We start from the raw sequence: 22165 nt of genomic DNA on the forward strand, positions 1-22165 counted from the left end.
CTGACAGCACCAGCATGACATCCACATTCAATATTTGCATCCACTGATACACTGTTTTATGTGTGTTGTGTGTTACATTCTCAAAGCTTTGCATTCATTCTACTGTGAATCTTCCTGTTTGTCTGCAAATGAGAAGACGAAATATTAAAAACAGATTGTGCACAAATGAAAAGTAGGGGCTGTACGTGGGACCTCCTTATCTAAGGGCTCAGCATCTGAGACTTGAATATGTACAAGCCAAGGCTGCAGACCTTCAGGGGACCTCCCAGACACAAATGAAAGGGCCTTTTAGTTGCATCTGGGAAACCTTCTGAGGCATGGGAAGGTAGAGTGCAACCTCTGGAGGGCTAGGGTGCAGCCCCCAGGTAAGTTGTTGTGGTACTACACCGCCTCCGCCCCCCCGTGGATTTAATTATCCGTGGAATTCAGTCCAGGAATAGATCCCCCACGGATACTGAGTGCCCACTATATACTTTCTAAGGGTATGTTGTATAGAATTGCAGGAAAATAAGAAAACTCCCAGAAGTTTCTAAAAAAAAAAATTAAAATATTTTTTCCCCAATAATGTTCCTATAATTACAAAAGTTCTACAAATAAGTAGGAGCTAAGGAAAACAGGAGCTGGCTGGCGCACCAGATCCTAAGGTACGAAAAGAAAGAAGCATGAGAGGTTATAAGTCAATAGGGAATCAGGGACATCAGTTACATCTGGGTGTTCCAGTACATAATGAATGATCACTTACAAGCATAGCTGGGTAACAAGAATGGCTGACTCCACATTTATCCAGACCAATCTCTCCCAGGATAGAAAGGTAAGCTTTTATGTACCTTTCCATGTGATCAACCACAGTTGTGAGAGTGGTGAAACTGTGGCATGCCTCTTTCAACCATTATCAGGGCCCAACTATAAATGATGGAGATGGTGTGTAGTAAGTGAATAGTGAGTAAGCAGGCAGAGAAACCAGCATGAGAAGGAAGGAAGCGGAAAAGATAGGTTCGAAAGAGGCAAGCCAGGCTGGGAAAAGAAATTAAAATGTACGATTGCTGGAAGCATAAATTAATGGATAGAAATATTGGGCTAATGTGATAGGGATTCAGAGAAAAAGTAAAGGTGTTTTCTTTCTTGAGAAATTTCACACTCACTGTGTGAAAAGGTTGTTCATTGAAATGCAATGATCTCAAAGGGAATTTTTCAGCAGAGGGAGCTATAGGGCAACATGAGCCTTATAAGATATCATAGATGTGTATAATATCTCTCTATATTGATTTTATCCAAGCTAGTGATCTGCTTGTCCAAATGTTATGGTCAGTGCCCTGAATGTGCGGAATACAAAGATAGACCGGGATTTTAATATCTGCTTTTCAGTGACAACCAAGACCTTGTTCAGACCTTACCTTCACATTTATCATGAATACTATCATGGCTACTCACAGATTTGTAATCCACACATTTCCTTCTGCGGGGAGCAAGATTCACACCTACTTTGCTCTACCTGCGATGCGTTCTCAGCTATCCGCGGTCTCTGCTGCCTTGGGAAGGTCTCTTCTGCCTTCTTAATGTCTCTGCTGGCTTCCTGAGGGTCTCTCGCTGGCAGATAAGGTACCCCTCCCCCGACCCCATTGGATCAATGGTTCACTATCCACAAATTTGCGATGCACTGGAGTTTTCAGGAACCTAACCCTGAGACAAGATGACGAGAACTGTCTGCATGTTTGTAGAGAGTAAGGGGATGTCAGAAAATCCTACTCCTGAGCCTATGTGATTCTAAGTTCCATCTTTGATCCCACACTTGTCCTTTTGTACAGCATTTGTCTGTAGAGACAAATGTTGTACTAAGCGAGAAATTATCCCCATGATCCACATGGAAATTTGCTTAGGATTGAGCCCTGAGTCACTTTACATTTACACTCCTACCTGTAATCATATATATGAGAGGGACAAAGCATATTTTCTTCATCTGCTACTCAAACTAATCCCAGTTAGGCTGCAATCCTATCCACACTTATCTGGGAGTAAGCCCCATTGACTATAATGGGACTTACTTCTGAGTAGACATGCATAGGATTGGGCTCTTAATCGTTCCCGCTTCCAAACTGTTCAGAACCCAGCAGTAATTTGTAATATAGCCATTCTGATGTGGAAAAATACAATGTGTCATGTGGATTTGATAGATAACTCTGAAAATCAAAATGCATCTGAACATTTATATGAACACTGTAATCTTCACTTTTGAAAGACACATCCTCATTCCTGACAGTTTATGAAACTATATAAAATCATGAGGCAACTTGCCAGCAATTCAGGATAGCCTTGAATTACATCGAGCAAACCAGCTAGTTACATGATGCAGTGGGACTGGGCTGGTAAGATACGCGGTTTTATAATGACAGTATCGCCTTTCCAGGATAGTATCAACAGCCCTCAAGGAAGGGCAGAGCTGACATAAGGAGAAGTACTGTATATAGTACTGTATATATTCATGTATAAGATTATATATATATATATATATATATATATATATATATATATATAAAGGAATCTCTTGCTTTTAATTCATGTTTTTGTGTTTTTAATGATTATTGTACGCCTTGGGTCCCTTTGGGGAGAAAGGCGGGGTACAAATGAAGTCAATAAATAAAATATTTAGGTCTAAATACCTGGGTTGACTTAACCACACATCAATGGCCTCTAAGCAGGGGCACAGTTCGTCCTGCTGGGGTGCTTCCTGGTTGGCGTGGCTGCCACGGAGTTCAACCATGCAGTGCAGGAGTGGAGTCCATTGCTCTGGCACTATGGCATGGAGCTGAGTGGATGATCCCACCAAAATCACAGGACTGGCAGGTTTCGGGAGGGGCACAGGGCAGATGAGCAGGCGGATGAAGGGGAGGAATGAAGCAGGGGTTAGGATCGGACTTTGAGGGATTATAATAAGATATCCACTTTAAACATCTCTGGAAGTTGCATGTTAAATGGAGGCTAAAAACAATAAGGTTAATGAATGAAAAGGCGTCCCACGATTTCACTTTTATAGGACTCTTTAATAAAATTGGACTGTAGGGCCTATTGGTGGATTTGATCCCCAGCACCGCTCCTGCTGCCAACAAAGCAGGACGAGCTTTATATATACAGAGACTCAAAGACAAACTGAGAAACACACACACACACACACAGATGTCTGCAATATGACTTGACTTTTTTATTTTGCAGAGGAATTCTTTGCGGCGCACAAGAACAACATGTCGCTTCTCAATCTTGAAGCCAGCAAGATCGACAGTGACAAAGCTCCACAACAAACTAGCGTGGAGCCCTCCCGCCAACCATGTTCGGTGCTCATTCCCAATTTTAATTAAGCCTTAAGCAGACACATGCAGCCCACTCAATGCAGGGGTACTTCTCAGTAAGCCCCACTGAATTCAAGTGTGTTTACTCCCAAAGAAACATACCACACCACCTTATGTATGGCGCTCTCTTAAGAAGAATGGAGGAACGTGCTACATTATGCTACTTTATGCATGGATTGTGCTTCGGCAATGCAAACAGAAAGCATCCTAAAGGGAGCTTCAGCCAGCGTAAGGCCCTTACATTGGCCCGTATGAGTTGCAAGGCACATGTGCAGAGACTCATGAGCTGGGAAGGCTGGTGCAAGGATGCGTGCTGGCCTCCCTTCACTGGATCCTGCCCCAGAGGGGGTAAGTTTGTGTGATTTTGCTGTTGCAGATCCGAGTAGCCCCATCGAGGTGGCTGCCGCGCTAAATGGGGTAGGGGGAAACAAATTCCCCTACTCCGAGTTGCATTGCAGTCACCTCTTACCCTGCGCTGGATACAGCACACACTCAGCCTGCGGGGCGGGGGGGGGCATGTCAGAGGCAGGAAAGGGTAACCCTAGAGCCCCTTTGTCTCCTTGGACATGCAACAGCTGGTGCAGGTCTTCAGGGCAGTAAGGGAAAATATTTTCCCTTACCTCTCCCAAGCCACCTGACTGCACCCCCCACAGCACAATCTGTTTTGGCGAAGCTGCATGTTATAGCAGGATAGCGATAGGATTGGGCTTCTAAAGAATTGGGCTACTAGTCATGACCGGGTAAGGATTTGAACCCAGGCATTCTTGGTCCAAGTCTAGTCTGTGAACCACTATATCTTATTGGCTGTCACCACCTCTTGCTAAGCATTAAAAAAAAAAAATTAAGACATTCTGCTGTACAAGGTTTTTTTATTATTCTGCTGAAGCTCAGTGTCACTATTGGCTAACTGGCCATTTTTGAGATTTGCATGCTTTTATATAAGTTGATGTATGCAAATAAGCCTGACTTTTTCCAGAATCACAGCTCTAAACAAGTCCTAATTCTTTAAAGCAAATTATCTTTCCCTTGAACAGAACTATTTTATTTTCAGTCTTTTAATTTTTTTCCAGGTCACAGAACCAGTTGTCAGTTAAGTGTGGCCTAAAATATAACAAGTCCAGGTGACTTTATTGGAAGGCGAGAATGGTGTTAGCTTTGCAGGAGCAGAACGGAATGGGGGTGGGCCCCCCATATCCACGGATCCCTTATCTGTGGTTTCAGATGCTTGCAGACTGGGTCCGTGGGGCCCCCCCCGCGAGCCCCCATTGGAGGCGAGGGTAGCAGAGCTCCCCTTGCCTCCAGAAGTTCTTCTGAGCCTGGCAGGGTCTATGGGTGTACGCCCACAGAACCCCTCGCAGTTATGTGAAACTGTAGATACCAGGGAATGCCCCCACCATCTGGAGGCAAGGAGAGCTCTGCTCACTTGGTTAATCAGATGCTAGCAACAAAAATAGTATTTTTGCAAGGTCACTCATAGTGCTGTCATTAACTGTGCGCTGTCAACAACTAATTTTCCATTTACTTGCTCAGGAACAATTTCCAAGCACTCAGGGAAGAGCAAAACGCTTTTTGAAACTGCTTGTGACAATGAACGGGAGGTGCGTCCATTGGCTGCTCTCCCCCAAACTATTGCTATGTTCTGAATAGGGAGAATTCCAGTGGAGAGTGTCATAGGTCTCCACGAAAAATCCATTTATTTGCATCAGTTCTGCAGTGGAAGAATAATGAATAGTTGTCAAGGTTTGTAATGTATACAAATGGGATCTCACAGTTATTTAAGAAGATACAAACAAACTCGGGACTCTTGAAGAGCATATGCATTTATCTGGAAGTTATGTCTCATTGAGTTCAGTGGGACTTGCTTCCTAGTAAGTGCACTTAATAAAACTGCTGCTTTAGCTGTTCAGAATGAATGAGAGTGAAGTGGAATATTCTCAAGGAAAGGATGCAATCGAAAGAAAAAGAAAGCTAGGAAGTATTGTACTCAAGTAAGCTCCCTACTGTGTAAGTTGAAAGACAACTTCTTTCAACTTACAGAGTCTTCACCTATCAAATGTTTATGCCTAATAAAGGTTTTGTTGACTGTTGACTGACTGAAAGACAAAGCAGTTTGGTCCAAACACGATGTAAAACCCACCCGCCAAAGGGTATTGAGTGACACTTGCATGAACACACACACAGTTCCATTATTGTGTCAAGTCTTTACAAAGGAGTCCATAAGAACACAAAGAAGAGCCCCTCTGGATCAGGCCAAAGGCCCACATAGTCCAGTTTCCTGGATCTCACACTGGTCCACTAGATGCCTCACAAGACAAGCTGCATCCTGTTGCCATTCTCTTGCACCTGGCCTTCTGAAGCATTTTCTTTTCTTGTAAAAGCACGTATGCAAGGAGAGCCTGTGACTTCATTCAACGCCATTCGTCCCCTGATAGCACACATCAAAATAAATATCCCCTTGTTAACATCTCTACATGATTTCAGTAGTTGCTAAATATGCAGGCTACATCATCAGACTGTCACACCGCTGATGCAGCCTGAGCATTCTGAATTTCTATTCTAGTAGTAAGAATAAGTTTGGTTCTAAAGAAGATGATACCATTGTCTTTAGGTCAATTCATACAATCGGCAGTGCACTGTCAATATCACATGAGTGTCAAGGAACAACTTTAACAACAGCAGAGTAAGCCATCTGTGTCACAAGAGATAATGAAACTAAAATTTGTATCAATCTTGGGAGACATCATCATACCAGCTTTATACAGATGTTGTTTTGCTTTTCCTGGATAGGAAACCACGTCAGGTTGTAGGTGGTTTAAACGCCCTTTCACAAAAACATGCATAGTAACCCAGCATGTCAGGAATAGGGGTTTAGCCCAGCAATTCCCAAGCCTACCATGGTCACGGAAACCCTTCTTTCATAGCAGCCTCTTCTTGGCTCTCCTGGGTGCTGCCATCTTACATTGCACGACAAGATGGCAGCACCTGGTTGGGAAGAAGAGATCGCCAGAGACATCCTCCAGTTCCCCTGTGAGTTTCCTGCAGGATCCTCAGGTGTTGTGGTGCAGTTTGGGAACCACTGGTTTAGCCTAACCTTCTTTCCAATGTTCTAGAGTAATATCAGTGGGGAGCTGTTTGTTTGCAGGGGGAGGGAGTCATTCAAAAATGCACTTGCCCACCTGTAGCTTGAAGCAGTACAGTTTAGGGAAAGCTTTATCTATTAAATGTTTGTTTATCTATTAAATGTTAATGTTTTATCTCCGACAATCTTTCTCTCGATACCGAGCTAAACAAGCCCATCAGTAAAGCAGCTACCACGTTTTCCAGACTCACAAAGAGAGTCTGGTCTAACAAGAAGCTGATGGAACATACCAAGATCCAGATCTACAGAGCTTGCATCCTGAGTATACTTCTGTACTGCAGCGAGTCATGGACTCTTCGCTCACAACAGGAGAGGAAACTGAACGCTTTCCACATGCGCTGCCTCCAGTGCATCCTCGGCATCACCTGGCAGGACAAAGTTCCAAACAACACAGTCCTGGAACAAGCTGGAATCAGTATGCACTGCTGAAACAGAGACACCTGCGTTGGCTCGGTCATGTTGTGAGAATGGATGATGGCCGGATCCCAAAGGATCTCCTCTATGGAGAACTCGTGCAAGGAAAGCGCCCTACAGGTAGACCACAGCTGCGATACAAGGACATCTGCAAGAGGGATCTGAAGGCCTTAGGAGTGGACCTCAACAGGTGGGAAACCCTGGCCTCTGAGCGGCCCACTTGGAGGCAGGCTGTGCAGCATGGCCTTTCCCAGTTTGAAGAGGCACTTGGCCAACAGTCTGAGGCAAAGAGGCAAAGAAGGAAGGCCCGTAGCCAGGGAGACAGACCAGAGACAGACTACACTTGCTCCCAATGTGGAAGGGATTGTCACTCCCGAATCTGCCTTTTCAGCCACACTAGACGCTGTTCCAGAACCACCATTCAGAGCGCGATACCAGAGTCTTTCGAGACTGAAGGTTGCCAACAACCCCTTTCAGGTTTAAGTTGATGAACAATATGAGAAAACAAAACCACACAAAAAACACAGGTGAGGCAGCTGTCTATGGAGTCAGACTGGTCTAGCCAGCTCAGGAATGGGTATACTGATTGACAGCAGCTTTCCGGAGATTCAGATGGGGTCTTCCCTGGCCCTATCTGAAGTTGTAAGGGATTGAATCTGGGACCTTCTGCAAGCAGAGCAAGCATTCTACCACTGACCTATGGCCCCACTGCTGGAACAAATGAAAACTATCAGCAAATCTAGTTCAGTTGCAGCAAGAAGTATCAAGCCCAATGAAAAGGAAAATAAAAAAAAATTGTTTACAGTTGTCCTTCTAAAAAGCATCCAAGAATGATTTTATCACTTGATTCTGCTGATTGTATAAACTGGCTTTTGATTTGATGTATTTATTTTTTCACATTTTTATATCGCCCTTCCTGTGAGGAGCTCAGGGTGGTGTACATGGTTCCTCCCCTCTTTTTCTTCTCACAACAACCCTGTGAGGTAGGGGAGGCTAAGAGAGAATGACTGGGCCAAAATCACCCAGGAAGCTACATGGCTGAGAGGGGATTTGAACCTGGATCTTCCAGGTCTAAGTCCCACCACAAAAACCATTCTGATTGGGAAGAAAACATTTTGTTTTCATTTGAAATACATTCCCAAGTGGATCTGCTGGTGCCTTGTAATAGATATTTCAGATTTTGTTTTCCTACCCCGTTTTCTTACTCCTCTTGGGAACTACAGAAGAGCTCATTTTCCCTTTAAAGAGAAAAACTGGGGCTGTTCTCTGAGCTACAATTTTTTTTTTTTGTATTCAGATGTGCCCTTCCATTTGCTAAAATATCTATAAAGTCTTATTACATTCAAGCCAGGAATATGTGTTTGAATTGCATTGATAAGTTGCAAACTACAGTCACGCTGAAGTAATGAATGATTTTGCTGTTGTTTAAGGAGAAACTGAAGTCAGCGACGACACGAGGACATTGCTACCTTATGAGAACTTAAATCACACACAGCTACAAAGTACTTATAATTCAGGATTTTTTTTAAACCTACTCTGATCAACTCCCATGTTGGGAGATCAATGAATATTATTTGCCCAGTGACATTTAGGGTGGAAATCTGAAGCCAACGGCAAAACTCACACCAATGTAATGTCACTGGATTGAACCCAAAATTATTGCAGTACAGCCAAAGAATTTTGCTATTTCCAAAAACAGAACACACACACATCAACACTGACTATGAACATGTAAGCCAGTCTTTTCCCTACCGTTCCTGGGTATCACATGTTCAATTACTTTGAAATAATAGTCTGGTTTGCATTAAATTAAAAAAATTTTTTTGACATTCACACAAATTAATATTACCAAAAGTAAAACTTAATCACAAAAATAGACTCCATTTTAAAATATTTATTAACCTCCCTGAAAATCCTTAATGGTCCAGGAAGTGACCTTCTGTCGCTTCATTTTCACAGAGGGATGCTGACTACCGCGAATTGTTCTGCTAAACAGCGTCACGCCTGGAGTTCTGTTCCATTCCTCTTGCGAAGAGTTTCAATAATTGACAGTGAACCCTGCAAGACAAAGAGATGGCATCCCGCTAAATCTTTACATCATCACCACATTAGCTTAGCAGGGGAAAGTCTCTGTTCTATCGCTGTCATCTCCACTTAGGATGGGGAACGATTGCCCCCGCTTCCAGGTGACACCCTGGAGAGACATTATCAGCCTGCGTAGAGAATTCTGAGAGTGCAATCCTAACCTGCAGCTACACCAGCGCGCGAGTGCTATGCTGGCAAAGAGTGTCGCAAACATGCCATAAAGCACATTTATGGCTACTCAAGAGCCAGCAGCCCGGGCGGAAAAGCCTGTGCCAGATCTCTGGCACTGCATCCTGACAAACAGCCATGATGGAGGTGAGTGAACAGCAAGAGGCGGGTGGTGGGAGGGCAGAAAGGAGCTGGGGTGTTTTGGGGCTGGGAGGAGGCGGTTCACAAGGGGGTAGGGATGGGAAAGCAGGCCTCCACTGTATCCTAACTCCTGTCCCAGTGACTGAAAACTCTTCCAGCAATTAGCTGGCACAGATCCGAGTAGCCCCATGGGCAGGCTGGAGCATTACTCAGGGTAAGAGTCAAAGTATCCCCTTACCCCAAGGAGATCTCCAGCCTCCTCCTAACCTGTGCTGGATACAGCAGAGGCCCATCAGCCCTGCTGTGCCAGGCAGGTTAGGACTGGGCTGAGAGCTAGATGCACCAGTGGTCTGACTCTGTATCAGGCAGTTCAAGAGTTATGGGAAACTAGTTTCAGATTTCCCAGAAAGTGTAAGGCAGATATATTTAGGGCCATTATATATTATATATAATGTTATATATATTATATATATATATATTTAGGGTGATTGCTTTTGTATTTCTACAACTGCAATATTCAACATTTTAGGCATAATCCAGCCAAAGCTGGAGCCTCTTCACACAACTTCCAGACAAAGAGATTAAAAAATGTCTCATTTCCCAGTCTTCCCCAATCTGGGAAATCTTGGCTATGGGTTTATCAAAGGCCAGGCCTGCTGCGGAAGTACCGTCGCCATTTTTGACAGCCACGTCAACAAGAGAACTACTGAGCAAGCGAGCCCTGAGCACGCCTAGGCAGAAAGCTCCATTTTGGGACGGAAGATGCTCACTTGACTTGGATCGCTGAGCTATCCAGAGTCTCTCCGTCGCAGTTCCAGGTGCTGCCGGACGCAGTGCAACAGCAAGCAGGATGGTCTCTGCAGAACTGGCCAAAGTGCTTCTTGTGCAAGTCACTGGCCTCGCCGTCGCTGTCTTCAAAGTTCTTTGACATGAACTGAAACTTCCTGATACGGTACACCTCTACGAAGCTGAAGTCAAACTGCAGAGACATAAAAGAATTAATCTACTGCTTTTATTTCCTGAAAAATCAGCCGAAAGGCATCATTTCTTCATATAATATACTCAGCATAGCACAATCCAACACAGAATTAGGCTACCTTTTCCCAGAGCCCTGCCTTTTCCTTCCCCTGCGTTGAACGGTGCTTACTGTTCCACGGGGAGCCGTCCTTCACGCCACTGATCTCCCCAAAACTGAGCTCCAACCCACTACTTCTGGGTCCCGCTGCCCCAGCAGCCACTGTGCCTGAATCTCTGGGCAGGTGCGGCGGGCTAGAACTCCGACTGGGGGAGATCCGCAGCAGGGAAGGACGGTTCTCCAGTGAAACGGTAAGCACCGGTTGTTTCAGGGACACCTTTCCCATTGGGCAGCCGTCTCCAGTTTGGAGACTGCTGATTTAAGGCACTGATTTCAGATGGATCTAAGTGCACTTACGAATTTTGGCCACTGCTTTTAAAATACAAACGTGTTTACAATTTCGGACCTTGATCCAACAAGGCAGAACCGCACCTGGGAGAATGTGCAGCTGATGCGCTTTTTATAGCCACAGCAATGTTCACTCTGGTCATGTTGACTCCAGTGACAGCATGTAACAATGTTTATTCAGTGGTTGGATGACAGGGTCGGCCGATGCCCCAAACGGTGCCATACGCTGCCCCCTTACCCAGTGGTGTTCCAGCTATTCCTCCACCACTCTTGAGCTTCAAAATAGAAGAGGGAAACAGCGCATCCCTGCCCTCAACACACTTACTCTTCCGCTCAGTTTCCCTCTTCCATTTCAAATCCAAAGAGGTTGAGAAGTACAGTGGGACCGCCCCCACCCCCATAAGTGGACTCGGCACCTGCAGATTTGAGCATCTGTAGGTGCCACGCCCACACCTCAGAGGGCCTCCCGGTTCGTGTCTGTAACTTCTGGCAATGCCCAGGATGTGTTCCAGGTCACACACGATCTCCCCACGCCTCAGAACACCTTGTGGACGTGACTGAGGATACCGAGGATACAAACAGTACATTAAAAATATGTGGCAAGATGTAAGAAAGCAGAGAATAAAATGCTTGAGTCTTACTACCAGAATCCCTGGTTTGAGACACACAGGCCCAAATCCTAACCCACTTTCCAGCACTGGCAGAGCGGTTCCAATGGGACGTGTGCTGCATCCTGCAGTTACTGCTACTACTACTACTACTACTACTACTACAGGTATTTATATACCGCCTTTCTTGGTCTTTATTCAAGACTTTATTCAAGGCGGTTTACATAGGCAGGCTTATTTAAATCCCTTATTAAATAGGGATTTTTACAATTGAAAGAAGGTTCTATCTTTCAAGAACTACAACAGTCCAGATGTTTCTTTCTGATCTGGTTTCACATTCTGGCCTCCATCCTCCCACGCTCAGAGCAGATGGAATAGCTCAGCTTCAGCTTGTCAGCTGCTTCAAGGTCGCACGGTGCCGTTGGCCTCGAACTGGCGACCTTGTGGATGTTATCTTCAGGCAAATGGAGGCTCTACCCTCTAGACCAGACCTCCTGCCCTCCAGACCAGTTGGGAGGTATTCACAGAGGCCTCCTCAAAGTAAGGGAATGTTTGTTCCCTTACCTCAGAGCTGCATTGCCCTTATGTTGGTGCTGGAAAGTGGGTTAGAATTGGGCCCTGAATGCTTTACCAGACCTGAAAACCTTTTCCCTGCCTCACAGACATCAATAGTACAGAAATCCCTTTCATAGGAGCAGCTGGCAATTCTAGTATTGTTGGAAAGAATTCTGGTGTAAACCTAGATGTGCAGCTGTGCATCACTTAGCAACAGAGATGCGGACGAGCACCCCCGTCAAGTGAGGATTGACGTTATGTGAAACCCCTGAAGGCAAAGGAGGCTTTTCTGAGCCTCCAGAGACGGGTTCTCTGCGAGGCTCAGAAAAGCCTCTGAAGGCGAGGGGAGTGCAGCTCCCCTCAGCTTCGGGGATGAACAGTGACCAGTGGCAGTCGTCGCATATGTGGACTGTCGCTGGTAAGAGCATTGCTAAGCGCTGCTGACCTGTATCCAGAAACTTATGCTCTATCTGAAATTTTCTGTAAGTTATACCTAAAGCTACCTCCCCCAAGAACTTTAATCGTCTCATATCTGTATTGGATTCTGTCTCAACTGAACTCTTGACAATACTACAGTTGTGTGGAAAGAATACACACCTGATCATCCTGGTTAGTGTGCCTTACAAGGTACCTCAGAAAATTCAATCGGGAGCATTTGCGGACTAGAATGAGGTCTGCAGAGCCATCCGCCAAGTGGGCGCCGGGTGAGAGGCCGCCCGGACTCCGCGGACAGGCGCAACTCATAGTGGATGCGTTGATGGCTAGAAATTTTCCTCTAACCACCTTCCACTCTCTTCCTTCTTCATCCTCTGAAAACATAAACAGGTATACTCATGAAGGAAAAGAAAACCCAGCCATGCTTGCAAATATATTTTATACATTACTGTGGATTTTACCACACGTTACAGGCTACACTAAAAAAAGGGGGGGAAATGTTTTCAAAGACAGTGGGCCCTCCTAATCCACGGGCTTGGCTTCCACTGACTTGAATATCTGCAGATCTTGAGCCCACTGCTGGAGGGTCTCAGGGGACTTCCCTGGCACAAAAGAAGGCACTTCTGGTTTGCTGGAAAAACCAGAAGTGCTTTCTAGTTGCATCTGGGAGGCTTCAGAAGAGGCTGGCAGGTCAGGAGCAGCCAGCCCCCAGGTAAGGAATTGGAGAGCTGGGTGCACCCCCAGACTTTGTTATTTGTGGATTTCGGTATCAGCGGGGCGGTTGTGGAACTGATCCCCTGCGATACCAAGGGGATACCACTGTATAACCCGTTCTAAACAGCAGCAGCGGCTGTTCAGTCAACTGCAGCAACTCCATAGGCAGGGATTTGGTGTTTGTTAGATCTTAGGACACATCTTCGCTCATGTTCTTTCTGGGTGGGAACTGTTTATATCAGCATTTCTCAATGCTGCTCCCCGACGTACCACTTCCTCGGAGGTACCCACTGGTAGTAACTGGCAATGACGTCATAGCCAATTACTTTGGGGTCCCGAGATGCGACGGGAGCTTCCAAGGTCAAGGTGGGCGGGAGAGCTTTTACTTGTGCTTGAAAACCACATGCTAGAGCTCTGCCCACCAGCTCTAACTTTCTATTGCCACTGTGAGCTCACTGCTGGATGGCGGGTGCTATGCATGCCACCCAACACTGCCCGGTGTACCACTGGTTGAGAACCACTGGCTTATATAATACTTTCCCACCCCTTTCCCATGGCCACACTTTAACTGTGGATAATGTAAGTTGACTACAGTGAAATTTGGCTGCAGATCAGTAAACTGAAACCAAAAAATCAAGACAAATGAAATCCAGATTTATTTGAGGTGTTCCGTAGCCGCTGCCTTTGATGATATTCAGAACATTACAGAAGGCAGAGGTCAGAAAAATGCATTTTGCCTTCTCTCGGTTTTCAGTTTAGAGAATGAGCTAATCAACTGAATTTGGAGTCTGCCCTAATATTAGTTAACCGTGAAACAAACTCATTAGAAGCCAATGCGAAAATCTACTCTCTAGTTTTGCATATAGTATAAAATTACCATTGATTTCCTTCCCATACTTCTGCTGCTGTTCCTCCAGCTGTTGTTTACTTTGTTTGCAAATGCAGCATCTGAAAGACAAGAGGATGATCAGGATTCCTTCTGTGTCATGGAAGTGGAGCTGACTCAATGCTACATTTAACATTTCACTCCTTGGACTGGATTGTCTGTGGCAAGCTTAGTCTGTTGCGAGCAACCTTTTAAATTCATTTCCTCTGAATCAGCAGCAAAGCTCACGTTCCATCTACTAGAACAGTCTCAATGAACTCTACATTAGAGAGCCATTTGCTTCTTGAAGCTACATTTTCCCAGTGTTGGGGATTTGGTGAACATACGAGCTCTCTTTCTAAACATTATTGACTTGCTTTTAAAATCACTGTGGATATTACTGTGGAAATCACTTACTCCATCTCATTGCTATAACAGATGTAAGGGTTACACAAAGACAGTAAAGTTCTATAGATTCCGAAGAGTTAAAACAAGTTACTAACTCTACTAACTCTGTCTGCTTGACCTTGTAATACTATCCTATATTTTCTCACTGAACTCACCATTCTGTATTCCCCAGAGGGGCCAGAACTTTTGTGTATCTGTGTGTAGGACAATGGTAGATGCAAGCCAGACCCATGTGTTCCCCACTACCGTGCCAATTCTCTAATCCAGTGGTTCCCAAAATACCCAGGTCACAACATCCTACAGCCTCTTTTTCCTGGTTTGGTTTATGAAATCCAAGATGGTAGCACTCAAATCTTGCAAGATTTTGTAAGATGGTGGTCACCGCTGTCTTGGATCTAATGAGATTCAGGATGGCAGCACCCAGAGAACAGGTAGGATGGACAGCTGGGGACATCCTGCAGCACCCCTATTGTGTGCCATGATGCTGCAAGTAAGTAGCAGCAGTGGAGTTTGGTAAGAGGGGGTAATGAGATAGCTGGGGGGGGGGAATACAAGGTACTGCCGTGTGTCATTCTGCGTGTGTGTCATGGCTGGCTCTACACATCCATTAGTGGGTTGGCCCTGTTACATATGTTCTATAGTCATCTTTAGTAGTCTAAAATCTGTTGCTTCAGTTTGTAAGTGTCATAATCAGGTTGTGCTTTAATTTCTTTTAACAGTTATTTCCTAAGTGTTGAAATTATAAAATGGAGGACTAATTTTCCTATGCCGGTTGTGGGACCAAATAACTATGAGGATTTCTTGAAACAGTTGAGCTTGAAAAATAGTTTGGATAGTCTGGGTAGTTTATGAGCCCCTCTGTGTGTGTGTGTGTGTGTGTGTGTGTGTGCGCGCGCGCGCGCGCTGCGTGTATGCCCTTGACTTGGGGTATCAAGCACGGCCACAAACAGTTTTGTATAATTTTGTTCAGAAAGTTTGATTAATGGTTTTGCTCATGTGTCAGGATCTGACTAACTGCCAAATATGGAAATGGAAAGGTATTTTTCCACTCCCCCCCCCCCCTCAGATTTGCTGTTGGTCCCACAGAGGACGAGGAGGCCTTGCTTTCTCCTTCTGCGTGCGGCTTGGCTTTCTTGCTTGAGCCATCTCTCTGCTTGCGATATGCCATGCACTCTTGAGGAGAGGCTAGTGTCAAACTTATGGAATATTCTAGCTCTTCCCAGTTCTAAGGTATAATATCTCAATGCTGAACTGGTACAGAAAATGAATTAAAAACTTGGCTTAAAGTTTAGGAGTCACGTACTCCGTTTTAGGCTATACACCTTAGCGCACATCTGCTGAAAATCAATAGGTTTTAAGGCAAACTACTTTTTTTTAGCCTACCCAGCTCTGCAGTAATTTTTATCCCTTGGAGATCCCACAGTGTGTGTTGCTGGCAGAAGGGATACTGTTCCCTCATAGCAATGATGGGAGAGAAAGGTCTTGAAACCTTTGAGGAGGAAAAAAAGAATGAAGATATGATTAGTTTTGGTTAACCAGCGCTGAAGTTGTCTTCCTGGCAATTCTCCTACAGAACTGAAAGCAGAACTTCTGTTTTCCCTGTTCACATCCTTTAATTCATTGTCCTCGGTGGCGGCAAAAAAACGACCATTTTCGTTTCTTTTGGCTTGTTTGCGTTACAAGGGACCCAAAGGCACATGGGATAGACAGAGTCATGCACAGTGTGCTTTGCCTCTTCCCAGCACCACTACCCAGATCGCCACAGCCCTGGAGCCAGGTCAGAAATAAAGGCAGGAACCCAATGCTTGAGAGGGCATCTGGCTAGTGAAGAAACTCTCTACAGCCAGACGCCTGCTAACTGGGTACAGAATAACGTTTTAAGTGGTGTTTCTCTTATACCTAGTAGGAGATGAGCAACTGTCCCTTTTCTTGCCAAGAAATAATTTTTTCCCCAGTGCCTGTTTGCTGGTGTCCCTTTTGTGTTTTTTGCAGAGTGTGAGCACTTTTGGGGCAGGAAACCATTTTTTTAAAAACCTATTTCGCTCTGTTTATTTTGCTTGGTTTTCTTTTGCATTAAACAGCAGTATAATCATTATTAATAATAAATAACAATGACAAGAGGCAGTATTTCACCACGGACAGAAATTCTCATGAGAAAGTAGAAACACGGATAAAGGAATGTGTGGGAACTGACCCTTAAAGCCCAATACAACATCAAGTCCCCGGGTGGTGATTCAGCAGCACTGGTTGGGCTACAAAGGGGGAGTTTTGGCTTTGCCCCCTTGCCCCAGGGTAAGCCCCAGAAGCAGCAATGGATCAATGAACTTGGACCTAGGCCAGCGATACTGCTGGCTCAAGACCGCATTGATCTGTGCAGGTGAATCAGGTTCAGAAAGGGAGCTTGGATACGGTGTGTGCCACCAATCTTGCCTCCCACCTGGGTTTGATCTGCCCAACTCTGCCCCATCCTGCTTTCCTCCTGCCACTGCACTGGACTTACCTTCCCTCCAGCATGCCTGGGCCTTGCGCCGTTGCAAAGTGTTCCCCTTGCCTCTGGGGGGTAGGAGGCGTTCCCTGGTATACACAGTTTCACGTAACCGTGGCAGTTCCGGAACAGAACCCATGCAGATACCAGGGCACACTTCTTTTGAATTATATTGGAAGGTGCCTAAAATGTTTTCTAAATACCATACCATTAACTTTTAATGAAATCATATTTTGGTAAGATTACAATGTGTTAGAGCCCGATCCTATCCAATTTTCCAGGGCCGGTGCAACTACATCAATGGGACTTGCGCTGCATCCTGCGTTGGGGGGGACAGTCACACAGGCCTCCTCAAGGTATGGGAGCATTTGTTCCCTTACCTCGGGGCTGCATTGCGGCTGCACAGGACCTGGAAAGTTGGATAGGATTGGGCCCTTGGTCACTTGTTTTTGTCTAGGTTTATACAAAAAGATGGAGAAAACATAAAGGCAGGAACCTTTTACCTGATAAGTCGTATCGGACAGCACCCATCCAGCGCTTCTCTTCGCTGTCTTTTAGCACGTCTCCATAAAAACCATACCCCAATAATGATACACAGTATTTCAGAAAGGTGCCGTTGCGATGAACAGAAGAGACATCCAGAGGCTGAGTGTCTCCTACCGGCAAGAGACATTTCAGATTATAAGATGGTTATACTGTTTTAATGCGCAAATCCAGAGTTACTCCGAGACAAAAACCAGCATGTTTGTGATGCAACAGTCTGTGCCTATCAGAGTCTGCACTGACCAACGCAGTAATTAAAAGGAGTCCAGTGTAGACTCTGGAAACAATAAATTTGACAAGGAGTTACAATTGTTGGCTTTATAAACAAGACAAGGGGCTGTTGGTATTTTGAGTGTGTGTTTATGGCTGTGATACTGGCTGTAATCATTGGCATCCTTCAGTCTCAGAAGACTATGGTATCGCGCTCTGAATGGTGGCTCTGGAACAAAATGTCCTCTCCAGTGCGCGAAGCCTGTGTAAAGTAGGTATGGAAGATAGACTGTTTCCCATGCAGCAAATCCCCCGTCTCCACGTCGCTGAAATGGTCCAATGGAAAGGCAGAAGCCAATACGGTTGGTTCCAGCGGCGTCGCAGGAGTTGCCAGAACGTGACTGTGTTCAGCCATGAACTGCCTCAGGGACTCCGGCTCCAGATTTTGCCTCCAGGTTGACTCCTGAAGCCTTTCCCATAACTGGATGTAGCCACAAGGCAGTGGAGGTTTGGGATCGGAGTTTTCCTTCTCTCAGATGAGCTGCCTTCCCAGGCTAACAGTCCCATCTACCCGGTGGCTGTTTAGTCGCCTCTTACGACAAGTACAGCCAAACTGAGGGCCTATTCTTATCCCCAGCCCCCAGGGGTGGCTGTAATAAACTTCAGTCAAGTATATGCACTGGATGTAAGTTGGTGTACAACTGACTAAAGAGGCTGAGCATCTCAGGGACAGCTCAGCCCTAACCAAAGTGCCCGCACTGTGATGTGGCGGCAGCAAAATGGCCACCTCTGCATCCAGCACGGGCAACAAGACTGCTGCTGGTCTCCTCTGACGTAAAGGGCTTTTTGTTCCCCTTGCCCTGGGGAAAGTCCCAGCAGCTGCTATGGGGCTTCTTGGGCCTGCACCAGCAAAATTGCAGACACAGGCATGTGCGGCCCCATGTCGGTGGATCGGGCCTGAGTGGAGGGATAGGATCTGGTGGGAGCCTCTGTTATCACCCCCATCCCCTCCAGGGCCCAGTCCGCCCAGCCCCTTTGCTACCCTCTCCCTGCCCCGTTAAGACTCCCCACCTTTTCCTGCCTCTGTGCCACTTAGCAGTGCACTTACTGGCCCCAGGGCCAGTACCTCTGCCGCTGGCACAAGAGACCAGCACCCACCCATGCTCACCTTTGAACTAGTGCCTGCTTCTGCTCAACCATCGTGAAGTGCTTTTGCGACAGCCGTTGCCAGGGTAGCACACGGTAAACCAGCACTGCGGCCCTGGGGGATTGGGCCCTGTCATTTCTTAACAGGGAACAAATTCTGAGTTGGAAACTTACCCACAATGATATGTAAAGCTGATGTTACTGGATCATTGATGCCAACTGTTGCATAGCATATACAGTCTGTCGAACCTGGAACATGAATTGGCCTTTACTTTCTATATAATTGAACAACAGGGTAAGGACAGGCAACAAGAACAGTCATTTCCTTCCAGATAGGTATATAACTTCTTGCCCATGTTTATCCTCGTTTCTCACCTATAGCTATAGGATACAGCTTTCTATATTCTAAAAAGCGCAAGCAGAAGGAAGCTCAAACAAGCAAATTTCCTCATCTCCTTCTTAGTAAAGTAGCTCCCTGAAGTTACTGCCCCCTTCTGATGACTGAAGAACCCACCGGAGACATTCGCCTGCGTTTTGCTCCCACCGCTCGGAATGGCTCCGAAGGGAAGCGGGGAGCAGCTGCTTGCATGGCGCGTTGAGGTGCCTGCAAAACTTAGTGCTTTGCCCCCCTCTAGCTACTCCACTGGTAACATCATATGCTGTTTGGAGAATGGCCAAGCCAAATAGAAAACTTTCTCCCCTTCCATCCAGCAAACTTCCCCCCCCCCTTTTTTCTCACTAAACATTTTATGTAGTGTGACGGGGAAAAGAAAATAAAGAAAAAAAACTACCAGCAGTGTTTGCTTTCTTCTAGTCCGCTTGATAACACAGGCAGGAAGGGTCATTGCACTGTTTCTAGAGAGGCGTAGGGGGGACATTGATCCACTGTTACAGAACCGCACTGGAAATCCTTTTGTCAAGCTGGCATTGTTTGCCAAGAGCGGAACAAAAGAATTAGGTTTTGTGTGTGTTTAAGCAAAACTTTGATTTGTTAGGCAGACTGGCAGGATGAGTGCCGTTAAACGGAGAGGAACAGACTGAGCAATTTGGGTCACTCTCCATATGGCAGGCTTCACTGCATGTCAACGACTCCTCTGCAACTTAATTAAAATCAAGGGAAAGCGGAAGCGAGGCTTCCAGCCCAGACAGGACATGCCAAGGACACAGCCTGACAACCACCAAAATGCCCCAGTTTCATTTGATTGATGGGTGGCTTGGATACTGATTCCTTTCTGATAAACACAATACAGTGAACCTTTGGATCCCCCACAGATACCAAATTCCACAGATAGTGAAATCTGCAGGGGGCCCTACTGGCAAACCAGAAGTACCATTCTGAAGCCTCTGATGGGCCTTCTGAGGAGCAGGGAGGCCATTTGTGACCTCCCCGTGACTCAGAAGACCTCCTGGTTGTCTTCCAGTCACACCTGAGAGTTCCTCTGAAGCCCTCCAGCACAGGCTCTGGATCCGCTCTGAATCAAATCCACTACTACCGAGACTGAGGATAAAGAGGACCCACTATTATTCATAATGCGATTTGAAGGTGTGTTTTAAGGCAGCAGAAAAAAAAGGTGGAGAAAACTCATTTATTGGGGAGCCAACAATCCGTATAAAACTCCTAAAAGCCACTTACATTTTGGTGCTTGGTTAGCAATCTAAGGGACAAGCTGGCCTTGAGCTGATACCTTCTGATCTAGAAGCCTTGCCTCCAAATCCTGGATGCACAAGGACTAGATAATCATTACTTATATGTGAGGCAGAACACATGCACAGAGATGCTGCTCTCCAACTAACCTGCAAGTACAGGAAAAGGCATCCCAGGCAGTACACAGGATAGCACACACACATCCTGGTCTCAAAAACAGGTTTCTCAGGCCCAGACAAAAGCGGCAAAAACTGTCATGGGAAATGGGCTTTCCCCATGGAATAAGCATGTGCTTGGATGCAAAGCCAATGGGGGTTTCTTTCTCTGTGAGACATCTGTGAGCTTTTTATACATGGAATATTCGAGTACCTCTTTCCAACCTTTTCACTTCTTAACACATGAAGTTTGAAGTCTTCCATGTGGGGGGTTTGGACGTATGGCTGCAAAACCCACATTGTTCTCAATATCTGTGAGTTTTGAGTCCCTAGGGAAGGCAAGGTGAGACCCCAATGGCTCCCAATGGAGCCCTCCTTCGCTATGGTTTGCCCTCTTGATGTTCTCAGCTTTCAAGGGCAGCTGTCCTGGGATGAGTAAGAAAGAATGCACTACGAGACTTAGGGCACAATCCTAAACAGGTCTACTCAGAAGTAAGTCCTATTGTGTTCAATGGAACTTACTCCCAGGAAAGTGAGGTTAGGATGGAACCTCCCTTGCCTTCTCCCTGACAGCTAGTTTGCTGTGTGCAGGGAATTTTTTCTGTATGCAAGGAGGAATGCAAGGTGATTTAGCACCTTACTGAGAACTAGACCAAAATAATGTGCAGGAAGAATAAGCACACAACTTAAGTCATGAGAAAGATATGACTGGAAGTCACAAGTGTGAATGGGAAGTGGCTTCTGGTCATGTCCAGGAGGCTGTCTGCAGTGTGGGCTCGGCGTGTGTGGACACTCAAATCCATGGATGCCGAACTCATGGATAAGGAGGTCCCCACTGTATATTCGAGGACGAAGGTTTGTTTAAGAGCAAGCCATCCTGAGAAAAGACCATCCTGGAGAATGTGCAGACACCACGGACAATGTGTTGATTCTTCACAAAGGACAAAACAGACAACTTTAAGCCAAAACAAAGCCTGATTCAACAGATCCACTAAGCGTCCGTGTACACACGGTGTTGTGTATGCGTGGCAGCAATATCACACGTACGGTAGTGCAGGATTGGATTCCAGCTCTGACATATCAGGCCTCAAGTCTCCTGACTACATGGGAACAACAATGCAGGACTGTGGTCCTGGTTTCAGGACCATGGTGAACATGGCCCTTTCCCCACCCTAAATAAGCACATTCGAGGGTACAACTGGCCTGCAAAGAAGAAGGAAAAGAGCACTGGTGCACAAGATGGCTCTATTACTTCAACTACAGGTTGGCCTTCATCATCCGCAAGTTTGTGGTCTGCAGATTTGCCTTGACGCGGATCGCAAGCCCTGGTTGGAGGGCCTCAGAACACTTTTGGTTGCGTCCAGAGCTCCTGTGGAATTCTGGCATCACCTCAGAATGCCAGATGCAAGCGATGGCACCAGGATGCAGGTCTCTTGTTGTCTTCTGGGCTTCCTGAGGCATCTGGTGGGCCACTGTGAGACACAGGAAGCTGGACTAGATGGGCCTATATGGCCTGATCCAGTGGGGCTGTTCTTATGTTCTTAACTACAATTCCCAGGAAGCCTTGCAGGTCTCTTGTTATCTGGTGTGCTCCCTGGAGCATTTGGTGGGCTGCTGTGAGATACAGGAAGCTGGACTAGATGGGCCTATGGCCTGATCCAGTGGGGCTGTTATGTTCTTAAACT

At 46.0% G+C, this 22165-nt stretch overlaps 1 protein-coding gene across 1 annotated transcript in view; it reads right to left on the bottom strand.

Moving 5' to 3' along the window:
- Positions 1-3176: 3176 nt before the first annotated feature.
- Positions 3177-22165, bottom strand: part of CERK (ceramide kinase) — a 45165-nt gene continuing 26176 nt past the window's right edge. Inside the window, exons 7-13 of the mRNA XM_066634031.1 lie at positions 18855-18929; positions 17285-17437; positions 15680-15785; positions 13901-13971; positions 12472-12683; positions 10059-10267; positions 3177-8952 (exon numbers count right to left, since the gene is read on the bottom strand). Of these exons, the coding sequence (XP_066490128.1) occupies positions 8883-8952; positions 10059-10267; positions 12472-12683; positions 13901-13971; positions 15680-15785; positions 17285-17437; positions 18855-18929 (896 nt within the window). The 3' untranslated portion in view covers positions 3177-8882. The remainder of the gene's footprint in view (positions 8953-10058; positions 10268-12471; positions 12684-13900; positions 13972-15679; positions 15786-17284; positions 17438-18854; positions 18930-22165) is intronic.

This window comes from Tiliqua scincoides, chromosome 7 (assembly GCF_035046505.1).
Source record: "Tiliqua scincoides isolate rTilSci1 chromosome 7, rTilSci1.hap2, whole genome shotgun sequence".
Lineage (NCBI taxonomy): Eukaryota > Metazoa > Chordata > Lepidosauria > Squamata > Scincidae > Tiliqua > Tiliqua scincoides.